Below are 14,904 nucleotides of genomic sequence, written 5' to 3' on the forward strand. Positions count from 1 at the left end.
ACACACATATACACATACATATATATATACACCCATATACACATACATACATATATACATACATATATACACACATATACACATACATATATATACACCCATATACAAACACATACATATATACACCCATATACACACACACATACATATATATATACACCCATATACACACACATACATATATACACCCATATACACACACACATACATATAGTTGTTTTGCTTCTATATATTTTTTGTAATTTGCAAGTTATACATAGCATGATTCCCAAATGCTATTTGCAGGACAATCCTAAACTGGGAGCTCAGTACCACTGTCTCCTTGCTCTATTTAGGTCTGTTTTTAAAGTAAAATATTTTGGACTGTCCAAATCCCACCTGTATCTTACTGCCAGACGGCCCAGATATGGCTCCCTAATGCACAGCTCTGCTTCCTTAGCAACTACCACAGCGTTTAGTTTAAAAATGTAAACTATAGAGCTGAATTACTTAAAGGGTGATGTGAAATATCAAAAGACTTAGCTTATATGTTACAACAAATAAACTGCTAAATTTAGGTATAAGTGCACAGAAAAATAACAAAGATGAGTGAAAGAACATTGATACTATCATGCATATGCAAAAGCAGACATACAAAGGGGTTAAACATACAGCATTCATAAAGACCCCTTCATTTCTTCACATTTTGTTATGTTGCAGCCTTATGCTAAAATTACAGCCAATAGGATGAGAGCTCAATCCTATTGGCTGATTGGATCAGCCAAAATGATTTTAGCAGCTCTAATTCCTATTGGCTGATTGATATCTTTCAGCCAATAGGAATGCAAGGGACGCCATCTTGGATTGCGTCACTTGCATTGAAGTTCCAGTTTACGGCGGCGATCATATGAAGAGGGTGCTCCGCGCCAGATGTCTTCAGGATGGACCCAATCTGCGCCGGATGGATGAAGATAGAAGATGCCGTCTGGATGAAGACTTCTTGTCGCATGGATGATGACTTCGCCGGCAAAATGGATCCTTCAAGCGGGACTTCAAGAACTGTAAGTGGATCGTCGGAGGTTAGTGTTAGGTTTTTTTAAGGTTTTTTTGGGCGGGTTTTATTTTTAGTTTAGGGTCTGGGATTGTAAAAGAGCTAAATGCCCTTTTTAAGGGCAATGCCCATACAAATGCCCTTTTCAGGGCAATGGTTAGCTTAGTTTTTTTTAGATAGTTATTTTATTTGGGGGTGTGTTTTTTTACAGGTAAAAGAGCTGATATATTTGGGGCAATGTCCCACAAAAGGCCCTTTTAAGGGTCATTGGTAGTTTATTGTAGGCTAGGGGTTTTTTTTGGGTTTTTTTTTTGGGGGGGGGGGGGGGCTTTTTTATTTTGATAGGGCTATTAGATTAGGTGTAATTCTTTTTTATTTTTGATAATTTGTTTCTTATTTTTCTTAATTTAGTGTTTGTTTTTGTAATTTAGTTTTTTTTTGTAATTAGATACTTTTTGTAATTTTAGAGTAGTGTTAGGATTTTTTTAATGTGTAGTTTAATTTAATTTAATTAGTAGTTAGTTTAATTTTAGTTTAATAATTATAATAGTTTAATTGTTAGTTTAAATTTAATTTATTTAATTTGACAGGTAAATTTTAATTTAATTTAAGATTAATAAGTATATTTCGTTGTGGGGGGCTTTCGGTTTAGGGGTTAATAGTTTATGTTAGTATATCTCGTCGTGGGAGGCTTGCGGTTTAGGGATTAATAGGTTTATTATAGCGGTGGTGTGGGCGGATGGCAGATTAGGGGTTAATAATATTTAAATAGTGTTTTTGATGTGGGAGGGCAGCGGTTTAGGGGTTAATAACTTTATTATAGTGGTGACGATGTCGGGGAGCGGCGAAATAGGGATTAATACATTTTAATAGTGGCGGCGATGTCCGGAGCAGCAGATTAGGGGTTAATAAATTTATTATAGTGTTTGCGATGTGGGAGCGCCTCGGTTTAGGGGTTAATAGGTAGTTTATGGGTGTTAGTGTTTTTTGTAACACTTTAGTTATGAGTTTTATGTTACAGCTTTGTAGCGTAAAACTAATAACTACTGACTTTAGATGGCGTTACGGTTCTTGTGGTTATAGAATGCACCGCTCACTTTTTAGCCTCCCAGGCAAACTCGTAATACCGGCACTATGGGAGTCCCATTGAAAAAATACTTTTTTTAAAGTGCGGTACTGACGTTGGTGACAGGCTAAAAGATGTGTGGTACACCTATACCGACAAGACTCGTAATAGCAGCGTTAGGGAAAATGAAGCATTATGAGCCATAACGTTGCTTTTTCAATCATAACGCAAAACTCGTAATCTTGGTGTATATAAGTTCTCACTACTGAAAATGCACATCAGAGAAAAAACCAAGCCATGAGGTCAAAGGAACTGCCTACAGAGCTCAGAGACAGGATTGTATTGAGGCACAGATCTGGGGAAAAAAACAATTGCTTCATTGAAGGTTAATAAGAGCACAGTGGCCTCCATAATTCTGAAATTGAATGAAGTTTGGACCAACCAGAACTCTTCCTAGAGCTAGCAGCCTGGCCAAACTGAACAATTGGGGCGAAGGGCCTTGGTAAGAAAGGTGACCAAGAACCCGATGGTCACTCTGGTTGAGTTCCAGAGATGATGTGTGTAGATGGGAGAAACTTGCAGAAGGAATACCATCACTGCAACACTCCACCGAACTGCGATTTATGGCAGAGTGGCCTGACTGAAGCCACTCTTGTGCAAGACACAAGAAAGCCCACTTGGAATTTGCAAAAAAGCACCTAAACGACTCTCACACTATGTGAAACAAGATTCTCTGGTTTTATAAAATGAAGATTGAACTGTTTGGCCTCAATCCCAAATGTCATGTCTGGAGGAAACCAGGAGACAATGTAAGTGTGGCATAAGGGACAACTCTGTGAATGTCCTTAAGTGGCCCAGCCAGAGCCATGGACTTGAGCCCAATTAAAGGGACAGTCAACACCAGAATTTTTGTTGTTTAAAAAGAAAGATAATCCCTTTATTACCCATTCCCCAGTTTTGCATAACCAACACAGTTATAATAATACACGTTTTACCTCTGTAATTATCTTGTATCTAAGCTTCTGCTGACTGCCCCCTTATTTCAGTTCTTTTGACAGACATGCAGTTTAGCCAATCAGTGCTCAGTCCTAGGTTACATTACGTGCCTGAGCTCAATGTTATCTATATGAAACATGTGAACTAATGCCCTCTAGTTGTCAAAATGTATTCAGATTAGAGGCAGTCTTCAAGGTCTAAGAAATTAGCATATGAACCTCCTAGTTTTAGCTTTCAACTAAGAATACCAAGAGAACAAAGCAAAATTGGTGATAAAAGTAAATTGGGAAGTTGTTTAAAATTGCATGCCCTATTTAAAACATGAAAGCTTTTTTTGGACTTGACTGTCCCTTTAAATATCTCTTGAGAGATCTGAAAATGGCTGTCCAATGACATTCCCCATCCAGCCTGACAGAGGTTGAGATGATCTGCAGAGAAGAATGGCAGAAAATCCTCAAATCCAGATATGCAAAGCTTGTCACATCATACCCCAACAAAAACTTGAGTCTGTAATCCCTGCCAAAGGTGCTTCTACTAAGGGTCTGAATACATATGTCAACATAATTTTTTTTTTATTATTTTAATTGTGCAAAGTTATCAAAAATATTTTATTTGCTTTGTCATTATGGGTTATGTAGTGAAGATTGATGAGAGAAAAAATAAACCATTTTAGCATAAGAAAAGGTGAAAAAAATGAAGGGGTCTGAATACACTGTATAGTTATCAGTTCAGAGCAGCAATGCACTACTGGGTGCTAAATAGACACATCTGGTAAGCCAATGACAATAAAAGTGTAGCCACCAATCAGCTAGCTCACAGTAGTGCACTAAGCCTACCTAGATATGACACAAATACAAAGTAATACATCTGATAATAGAAATTAATTGGGCAAGCGCTATCTGAACCATGAAAGTTTAAATCTGACTTTTACATTCCTTTAAGGTAATTTGGGCAGTTCCATATAGTGGGATGTTATACAAATCTTATAGAATCAGAAAATGTATTTTATCGTCAAGTAATATCATCTTTACGTAGCAAGGTGTTAGCCTCTTAGAACAAAAAAAGATGGTGTCAAGTTCTAAAATTGGGCTTATTGCAAAGTAAATCTGTATTTTTAATAATTCACTGATCTAATTTCTTTGGAAAATGGCTTTATAAATTATTAATGTTAAATGAATTACTATATAAACATTTTCTTTATTTTACTTACAGAATGGGTGTTAATAATTTCTTCAATTGAGATGTATATTACAGGTTTGCTGAGGGTCACCAAGTCAGAGAATTCATCAATGTTAAATTTCTCCTCAGGCTCCGGAACCTCACAGGCAGCTTGAAAGAATTTCCTAAATAAGACAAAACACAATCTATATATTTCGTTGAAACTATTTTCTATTTTTAGAGCATTGCTGAATTGAGAAAAGCACATATAGGAATACAAAGTGTTTGTTGTCACAGTGGAATATAAAAGATATACGGAAGCCCGGGGGTTGTGCTACAGACTGATTAGATAAATAAATCAACCGCCAGAATAATTCAAAGTTTAAAGGGCATAATCCAAATGAGCATCTATTAACGGGACATAAAAGACATAAAAGATCATGCAGTAACAAGACTTTTAAGCAGTATGGCAATACATAAACCAGCCTTGAGTGAACACTATCTGAATAAATTAAAACATGTTTGCTGCAGATGTTTTTCAAAGGCCAAACTCCTCCCACTGCATGCCTTTGTAAGAGCCCATCCAGACTGATTACTGGTCCTAAACAAGCCTAGGCTTATGAAGATCAGATTTGTTTGTGGATAAATTACAGGTAAAAAGAGGCAAATTAAATATTGAATGTATAATGCAAAGATTTTTTTTAAACTATTCATAATTAAACTTTTTTTATTACAGCTGTAAATGATTTTTGGAGTGATCTGTTAGTTACCTATTAAAAAGAAAAAGTCTTTATTAGAGGCATATTTTTAAGTAAAAATAAAATGCTCTATTTCCTTGCAGCATTTTATTTTTAAACAACGTCCCTTATTCCCTATGGGCTAGATTACAAGGGGAGCTATAATTTTTTTATCGTTCATGAGCGCTGTGTTCAAGGTAAAAAATTATTGCTCTCAGGTTAGCACTGGCATTACAAGTTAAGAGTAAAAGGTTAGAGAGCGAGCAAGCAAACTTCAGGACTTTGGATATCGTGATCACACTAACTCCCTTTTCCTTTAGACTTCTGGGGTGCCCTAAAGAAAGCCTTTTTATTTTATTGCTCGAGCACTAACCTGAAACTGTGCTATATCAACTGTGCAAAAGCTGAAGGTGTGTTTGGAATACTTTAAAATTTGTATGTTCTTCACTAAGAAGTTCTTACTTTTAACCCCTTGAGTGCCAATGACGTCTCTGAGCAGTCACAGAGTTTCCCACTCTGGTGCTAATGACGGCTCAGAGCTGTCGCTAGCACTCTCCCACCTTGAGGGAGATCTGGGGGCTCCCACCCGCTCCTACCCCGGTGATCGGGCCTGCATAATGACAGGCATTGCCGGGGCTTCACGTTATGCGCAGTGACGTCACGCGCAATAACGTGATGACGTCACCGCACAACTTTATTTATACTTAACAATGCATGTTTTAAGGTATTTGACTGGGAAGGGCTCAAACGTGTATATACAGTCTATAAATGTGTAGATATGTATGTTTTTGAGCACATACATTTACACATATAAACACGTTTTCACATATCTAAGTGGAAAATCAATTTAATGAGCAGCTTGACAGGATTGTCCACTATATTAGCAAAAAAACAACAAAAAACATAACACTATTATATGCATGTATAACTGGTGAACAACAATGGTGCTATGGCCAACTTGATGGGTCATAAAATGGAAACATTGGTGATGACAACACTTGTGTGCGTGAGATGGATATGAAGAGCATTTCTGAGATAGATGGTAGACATGTATTAGCAAGGTTTCATGGCTCTTGTGACGGAATGGAGCTGCAGAAAACAATATGTCCCAACTCATAAGGACATAAAAACATAGATTTTAACGGCAGATAAAAGCCATAGGTCCAACAAGTCTGCCCAATATTTCCTGAAAGTATAAACTTATCTAGTTTATAGGATAGCTTTAAGCTTATCCCAGGCATTTTTCCGCACACTGTTTGTCAATGCCATCTCTTGTGGAAGTTTATGCCATGAATCCATTACCCTATCTGTATAGAAGTGCTTTTGAAAATTACTCCTGAATCTACTACCATTCATCTTGAGATCATGACCTTTGTTCCTCAATTTTTCTTTTTATGAAAAATACTGAGCTTTACTGAGTCCCTTAATATACTTGAAAGTTACTATCATATCACCTGATATCACCTCTTTCCCTTCTCTACTCTAAGATTTGTCTTGTATTACCCCTTCCACTGTTCTCAACAAACAAAATATTATTTTGTTTATTTTAAATTATATTTATGTTAGGGGGGTGTTAGGGTTAGGTTTAGGAGTTAATACATTTATTATAGTAGCGGCGACATTGCGGGCGGGAGATTAGGGGTTAATAATTGTAGGTAGGTGGCGGAGATGTTAGGGAGGGCAGATTAGGGGTTAATAAAATGTATTATAGTGTTTGCGAGGTGGGAGTGCGGCGGTTTAGGGGTTAATACATTTATTATAGTGGTGGCGAGGTCCGGTCGGCAGATTAGGGGTTAATACTCGTTAGGTTGCGGCGACGTTAGGGGGGGGCAGATTAGGGGTTAATAAATATAATGTAGGGTTCGGCGATGTTAGGGACAGCAGATTAGGGGTTCGTAGGGATAAAGTAGGTGGTGGCGGTGTCCGGTCTGCAAATTAGGGGTTAATAATAAAATGCAGGTGTCAGCGATAGCGGGGGCGGAAGATTAGGGGTTAATAAGTGTAAGGTTGGGGTGTTTAGACTCGGGGTTCATGTTAGGGTGTTAGGTGCAGACTTAGAAAGTGTTTCCCCATAGGAAACAATGGGGCTGCGTTAGGAGCTGAACGCTGCTTTTTTGCAGGTGTTAGGTTTTTTTTCAGCCCAAACTGCCCCATTGTTTCCTATGGGGATATTGTGCACGAGCACGTTTTGCCAGCTTACCGCTACCGTAAGCAACGCTGGTATAGAGGGTTGAAGTGGAGCTAAATTATGCTCAACGCTCGCTTCTCTGAGCCTAATGCAGCCACTCAGACAACTCTCAATACCAGCGTTGTTTAAAGGGTGCGCTGAAAAAAAAGCAGCGTTAGCTACGCGGGTCTTTACCGACAAAACTCTAAATCTAGGCGTTGGTGTATTTGCAAGTTAAAGTCCTAAGTTAAATCTTGAAAATCTGTGTGTAGTATTTCCCAAGAGTGTCAGTGTAAAAAACCTAACTGAGCTTTTCCCACACAGACACATTTGTCATTTCCTGCTATTGTCTTCTTTGGAGGATTCTGGGTACCATAAAATGGTTATTATTTACATATTTGTTGGCACGTTTAATGCGGTTAACATTAGGATGATTTCACAGAAACAAAGAAAGAATATAGGGAATTCAAAACCGCACTATATGGCAGTAATGTTTACAACAAAGCTATACAGTGCTCAAAACACATACACACTCCTGAACCTACATAGGCATACTTAGGGAAGGGATATGTGTTAACAAAACATACCAAAAGAAAGAAGTAAACTTGAAAACAGATGTAAACTGGATTTTTTATTTATTTAAATGTACGCTATATCTGAATAATGAAAGTTAAACGAAGGAGATTGCTGTTGGTGCAGGTAACATTAAAGGGACAGTAAAGTCAAAATTAAAGTTTCATGATTCATATAGAGCATGCAATTTTAAAAAACGTTCCAATTTATTTCTGTTATCAAATTTGTATAATTATCTTGATATTCTTTGTTGAAAGATATACATAGGTAGCAGCAGTACTCTCCTAGAAGCTAGCTATGGATTAGTGGGTACACATATTTGTCTTTTGCCATTGGTTCACCAGATGTTTTCAGCTAGCTCTCAGTAGTGTATTTCTGCTCCTGAGTCTACTCTGTAACAAAGGACATCAAGATAGCAAAGCTAATGTGATAACAGAAATTGTGTGCTCTGTACGAATCATAAATTGGTAATTATGCTTACCTGATAATTTCATTTCCATCTGTACGAGGACAGTCCCTGGCTTTATTCATTACTTGTGGGAATACAGAACCTGGCCACCAGGAGGAGCCAAAGACACCCCAGCCAAAGGCTTAAAATACCTGCCCCACTCCCCTCATTCCCCAGTCATTCTGCCGAGGGAACAAGGAACAGTAGGAGAAATATCAGGGTATAAATGGTGCCAGAAGAAAAACAAAAGAAATTTAGGTCCGCCCAACGGAGAACTGGGCGGCAGCCGTGAACTCTTCTCGTACAGATGGAAATGAAATTATCAGGTAAGCATAAGAGTCCACGGCTTCATTCATTATTTGTGGAAAGCAAATACCCAAGCTCTAGAGGACACTTAATGAAAACGGGAGGGTAAAAAAGAGTCGGACCCTAGTCTGAGGGCACCACAGGCTGCAAAACCTTTCTCCCAAAAGCTGCTTCAGCCGAAGCAAAAACGTCAAATTTGTAAAACTTTTAAAAAATATGTAAGGAGAACCAAGTAGCGCCTTACAAATCTGCTCCATAGAGGCCTCATTCTTGAAGGCCCAAGAAGAAGCCACGGCTCTAATTGAGTGAGCCGTAATCCTCTAAAGAGGCTTATGTCCAGCTGTCTCATAAGCCAAGCGAATCATGCTCCTCAGACAAAAAGATGGGAAAGTGGAAGAAGCCATCTGTCCTTTGCGCTTCCTTGAAAAGACAACAAACAATGCTGAAGTCTGTCTGAAATCCTTCGTAGCCAGAAGATAACATTTCAAAGCTCGAACCACATCCAAGTTATGAAGTAACCGTTCCTTTGAAGAAGAAGGATTAGGACACAAAGAAGGAACTACAATCTCCTGATTAATGTTTCGATCAGACACAACCTTAGGGAGAAATCTCAACCCAGTGCGAAGGACAGCCTTATCGGTATTAAAAACCAGGTAAGGAGGCTCACATTGCAAGGCCGCAAACTCAGAGATTCTGCGTGGCGAAGCAATAGCCAGTAGAAAAAGAACCTTCCAAGACAGTATCTTAATGTCAAGAGAATGCATAGGCTCAAACGGAGCCCTCTGCAAAACCCTAAGAACCAAATTCAAATTTCAAGGAGGAGTAGAATGTCTAAATACAGGCCTGATCCTGGATAGAGCCTGAACAAAAAGACTGTATATCAGGAAGCTCAGTCCTTTCTCCAAACCGTCCTGGAGGAAGGAAAGTATCCTGGATACTCTGACCTTATGCCAGGAATATCCACGAGTCTCACACCAGAGTAAGTAGATCCTCCACAACTTATGATAGATGCGTTGGGTGACCGGCTTCCTGGCATGAATGAGAGGATCAATCACACTCTCAGAAAACCCTCTCTCCTGGCTAAGACTAAGAGTTCAATCTCCACGCAGTCAGCCTCAGAGAATCTAGATTGTGATGCACAATGGGGCCCTGTACCAGCAGATCCCTGCGACAAGGCAACCTCCATGGAGGAGACGATGACATCCCCACCAGATCCGCAAACCACATCCTCTGCGGCCACGACGGAGCAATCAGAATAGTCGATACTTGCTCCTGCTTGATGCGGCCACTACTTGAAGTAGAAGTGGTAACGGTGGAAATATGTAGACTAGGTTGAATCCCCAAGGCACTGCTAAGGCATCTATCAGTTCTGCCTGGGGATCCCTGGACCGCGACCTGTATCTGGGTAGCTTGAAGTTGAGTCTGGACGCCATGAGATCTATCTCCGGAGTCCCCCATCTGTTGCAAATCTCTGCAAACACTTTGGGGTGAAGAGACCATTCCCCCTGATGAAACGATTGTCTGCTGAGAAAATCCGCTTCCCAGTTGTCCACACCCGGGATGTGGATTACTGACAGCAAGCAGTTGTGGGTCTTCGCCCACTCCAGAATCCGAGATACTTCCCTCATGGCCAGGGAGCTTCTTTCCCCCCCCCCTGATGGATGATGTAAGCCACCGAGGTAATGTTGTCAGACTGGAATCTGATGAACTGGGACGAACCCAGGAGGGGCCAAGCTCTCAGAGCGTTGATCGGTAGAAGCGACTCCATCCTGTCTTCTTGCGTTATCATTACAAGTATAAAAAATAAAACGATCTTACCAGAATCTACGCCGTGGAACAGGAACACGGCCTCTCAAGTTTGACAGTGTTGTAGCATCGCTCTTGAGATGGACTTGAGTGATAGAAAGCAGGCAGTGAAACTCGTCAATATTGATTGCTTAAGGAGCTTTTAATAAGAGTCTGGATTTGCAGACTCTCCCTGCATCTTCAGACTCTAATATTCGTCAATGCTCTCACTGAGAGGCTGACAGGACTACTTAAAACGCCAGTCCCATTCCGAAGAGTACTACCCTCTATAAGAGACTACTCCGAATCTTCCGACACTTCTCTGCCATCCTCCTGTGACGAAAGGCAAAGAATGACTGGGGGATGAGGGGAAGGTATTTAAGCCTTTTGGCTGGGGTGTTTTTGCCTCCTCCGCCATGGATTCTCCTCGTATTAAAATTTAAATATGGTTTATCATTATCTCTTTTGCTGTGATCACTTATGGACTAATACCAAGCTCTCTCTCTTGTACTTTATTTATTTTTCCTGCTTTTACCTTTTTTTTCTTAACTCTGACCCTGCAACATTTTGTTTTAGCAAGCATAATAAAATATTTGTATGGGAAAATAGATTTTGAATTTAATTTCCCTTTAAAAAGAACGTTACACAAATTAGTACAACAACTAGAATCATAACATATTAATATATCTATGTTCCTGATTCACAGATATTTCATCTTGTTGGACCATTGAAATCATTATTGAATACTGACTTTGGCACATAAGCTCTATGAAACTGATGTGGTTGGCAGAGTAAAGTAATGAACAGACAAATGAAATGTTCACCTGAACTTCTGGTGCGTCTGGGACAGGTAGCTGTTCATGGAAGACATGTGAGCGTTTTCGCCATCAAACAGTTTGTTGGACGCAGCGTGCTGCAGGACTTTAGCCACAGATCCCAGGTTTCTCCTCTGGTCTGAATGTATCTGCCCCCCAGCGGTCATGTCAATAATGTCAAACCCATCGGGGGCAACAATGGCCGGATTCATGTACCGATAATACAGAAGGTTCCCAACGATCTGTAAGATAAACGTGTAACCAAGGAAGTGGCAATACATTATACTTTGTGCATACAGTGTAATTAATATACAAATTAATCTTCTAAAATAATTTCCTTATACAATAGAAATGATACAGTAAAGGGATATACTAGTGATTATTTTTCTTTGCTGCACCTAAATAAAGTTTAATGTCTCTTAAAGGGACATAAAAGTGCAACAAAGAAAATGTTCTAATATGTTAAATATGTTAATAGATTTTATTATTACACTGTTGCTACATAACTCTTTGTTTATCCCCTGCAAAAAGATTAAATCTATAATTAAAGTTGATTCCAGAGAAGCAGGGCACTACTAGGACCTAGCTGAAAACAACTGGTGAGCCAATGGCAAAAGACAAATATGCATACCCACCAATCACCAGCTATCTTCCAGCAGAGCATGGTTGCTGCGGGGCATATGTAAATATGCTTTAAACAAAGGATACCAAGAGAACAAAGTAAAGCTCATAGTAGAAATTCATTTAATAGTGTCTTAAAATTGCATGCACTATCTGAATCATGAAACTTCAATTTTGACTTTCATGCCCCTTTTAAACTTATGAACATTTAAATTAAGTTGCTAGATAGATTGTCAGTTATATCTATATGTGGTAATTATTATTATGTTCAAAGGACAAACAATATTTACGCCAATATTATAATATTACAATTCAAACAATAAATCATATATTAAAGGAACATAAAGTGCAAAACAATAATGCTCTAATGTATTTTATTATTGGAGTGCGAAGGGAATAAACACAAAGGGCCAGATTACGAGTGTAGCGCTAACAATTGCGCACAAGCAAAAGGGTTTATTGTGGCTGTTTGCGCAAGTCGGGTGTAGCGCTCCTATTACATATATAAATGTATGAATACATTTAACAGATTCTGCTATGTGAAGAACACCGGAATGTGAAATATTAATATTTTCATGTTGGGTTAGCGCACTTGAGATCGGGTTTGCACATGAGTAGGGTGTTTCCCCCCCAATTTTACTCCATTGACTTCTATGGGGGAATATGTTAACGCGTGTACAATATTCTAAATTCGTCTTTTCTTCTAGTGGAGATAGCACACGAGGGGGAGCGTTATATACCGCTCCACTTGTAATCTGGCCAATGACAAGTGCTACATGTCCATCACCACCAATTTCTAGCTAGCTCCCAGTAATGTATTGCTGCCCATTACACTACCTAGGTATACTTTCAACAAAGGACAGAAGTAAATTTAATAACAAAATAATTAGAAAATTCTCTTATAATTGTATGTTCTATCTGACTCATGTCCCTTTAATGGAAGTGCAAAACCATTCATTAACAATAACAATATCCTTTATACTTAAAAAGCAGAGCTGGCGTTTTATCTGTATTGATCACATGTAACATATTATTGCACCTGTTGTTTCATTGGGTTTTGCTATAATTATAATCATCAATGAGCACTTATTACAAATGTATCATGAGTATTCTCTACAACATTGGTCTGCATTTAATTAACTAAAGAAACATTAAAATGGAAGAAACATGTGACCATAATTCACATCTTGCTAAATTAAAGGGATAGAAAAAGCTAAATTAAACCTGCATGATACAGATTGAGCATGTAATAATGCATGTATAATTATTCATGCAATAAAATAACACCACATGCAATATTAAAGGGACATTAGACTTCTTGGCTTAAAAGGACATTTTTGTACGTTTGTGCTATCACAGCTATTGGATAAGAGATGGAAATGTCACCTCATGAAAAAACAGTCGTTTTGTGGTGGGCAGCGGATTGTGTTATTTTAGTAGAAAGGTGCATAATATCAAGGTTTGTTTCACTTCAAATTCATAAATGAAGGTCCCTTTAATTAATTCTATAATTTCAGGCTAGCGTTTGAATAATGCTGCAAGTTACTAGCACTTTAATATTCAACAAGTATATGAGGTTTCAACAAGCTTAGAACTTTATTTTTGTACACCGAATTTGACTAATATTTTAGAGGTATTTAGATAAAGTGCCTGCAGTAAATACCTTTAAGAGTTCGTCCTCTGTTGCATCAGGAAATTTTTCATGTAATGAGTTTTTCAAAACTTTGGCTACATATCGCATTCCATAGCTGTAAAAAGACAAATGACAAATGATGGATAAATAATAGCTTAAATATATAAATGTATATAAAATTATTTTTTACGGCATACTGTGTAAGACAGGCAAGTCAAAAGGTTGTTTTATGTGAAAAAAATCAGCATTTAGGGAAGTGAATAATATGTCGTAAGGCAACGTTTTGATAAACACCAAACCACATATAAAGTAAATGTATTTTGATGAACCAAAAAATCTGAACATCTGGAATTTCCACTTATTAAATGGAATAATAAGGTGTTACTATAGGCTTTTTACATTACTGCATGCACAATTACATCATTTGCTAATGTTACTATATCATGTATATTACTTAGTTAAAGGGACAGTCTAGTCAAAATTAAACTTTCATGATTCAGATAGGGCATGCAATTTTAAACAACTTTCCAATTTACTTCTATTATCTAATTTGCTCAATTCTTTAGATATCCTTTGTTGAAGAAATAGCAATGCACATGTGGGAGCCAATCACACAAGGCATTTATGTGCAGCAACCAATCAGCAGCTACTGAGCATATCTAGATATGCTTTCCAGCAAATGATATCAAGAGAATGAAGCAAATTAGATAATAGAAGTAAATTAGAAAGTTGTTTAAAATGACATGCTCTTTCAAAATCACGAAAGAAAAAAAATTGGGTTTCATGTCCCTTTAAACTGAACAACATTGGAAGATGACATGAAAGTGATTTCGGGAGTTTTTAATCATCACAGTCAGTTTTATTGGCCTTGAAGCCTTGAATATGTGGTATCTGGAAATGACAAATCAAAGCCAAATTACCAGATGGTAACAGAGTATGGATTGATTAAAATGGCAGAAAGAAACTAGGAGGTAAATAAAATTCTGGTACTTACGGAATGAGATCCAGTGAGGAGAATATTGACTGCAGAACTTTGTCCGTAACTGTTCGCAGACTTTGGATAGAAGACTCTAATTTATTAATAACCTCGGGGTGCGAGAGGGCTTGCTCTGTCGTAACATCATAGGGTAACTTACTGCAAAATCGTACAAAAAGGAATTGTTCGGATTAGCTTCAGCATCACTTTATTAAATTGCAAATAACTTTTATCCTTTCCAGTATTAAAATTAATCAGTGGGAGAAAAACAATATTTAGGTGGTATATTTAGTTTTTATACTCAAAAAATATAAAAACCTAACCTAAGTTATAATATGGAGATGCCCATTGATTTATGAACATTAAAACTTTACCCATATGTTTTTAAAACATATAACAACTAACATATTTTATTTGAAATGCATATGCATATTATTCTCAAACAAATCTTTGATCAGAATGCATAGGGCAAGATTAAAGGGCCACTAAACCCAAAATCTTTCTTTCATGATTCAGATAGAACATACAAATTTAAACCACATTACAATTTACTTCTATTATTTATTTTGCTTCATTTTTAAGATATCCTTAGT

At 37.8% G+C, this 14,904-nt stretch overlaps 1 protein-coding gene across 1 annotated transcript in view; it reads right to left on the reverse strand.

The window, feature by feature from the left end:
* IQGAP2 (IQ motif containing GTPase activating protein 2) overlaps nt 1-14,904 on the reverse strand; it is a 373,896-nt gene that overhangs the window by 77,151 nt on the left and 281,841 nt on the right. Inside the window, exons 22-25 of the mRNA XM_053701383.1 lie at nt 14,330-14,470; nt 13,366-13,450; nt 11,091-11,323; nt 4,303-4,435 (exon numbers count right to left, since the gene is read on the reverse strand). Coding sequence (XP_053557358.1) covers nt 4,303-4,435; nt 11,091-11,323; nt 13,366-13,450; nt 14,330-14,470 — 592 coding nt within the window. The remainder of the gene's footprint in view (nt 1-4,302; nt 4,436-11,090; nt 11,324-13,365; nt 13,451-14,329; nt 14,471-14,904) is intronic.

Source organism: Bombina bombina, chromosome 2 (genome assembly GCF_027579735.1).
Source record: "Bombina bombina isolate aBomBom1 chromosome 2, aBomBom1.pri, whole genome shotgun sequence".
NCBI classification, from domain to species: domain Eukaryota; kingdom Metazoa; phylum Chordata; class Amphibia; order Anura; family Bombinatoridae; genus Bombina; species Bombina bombina.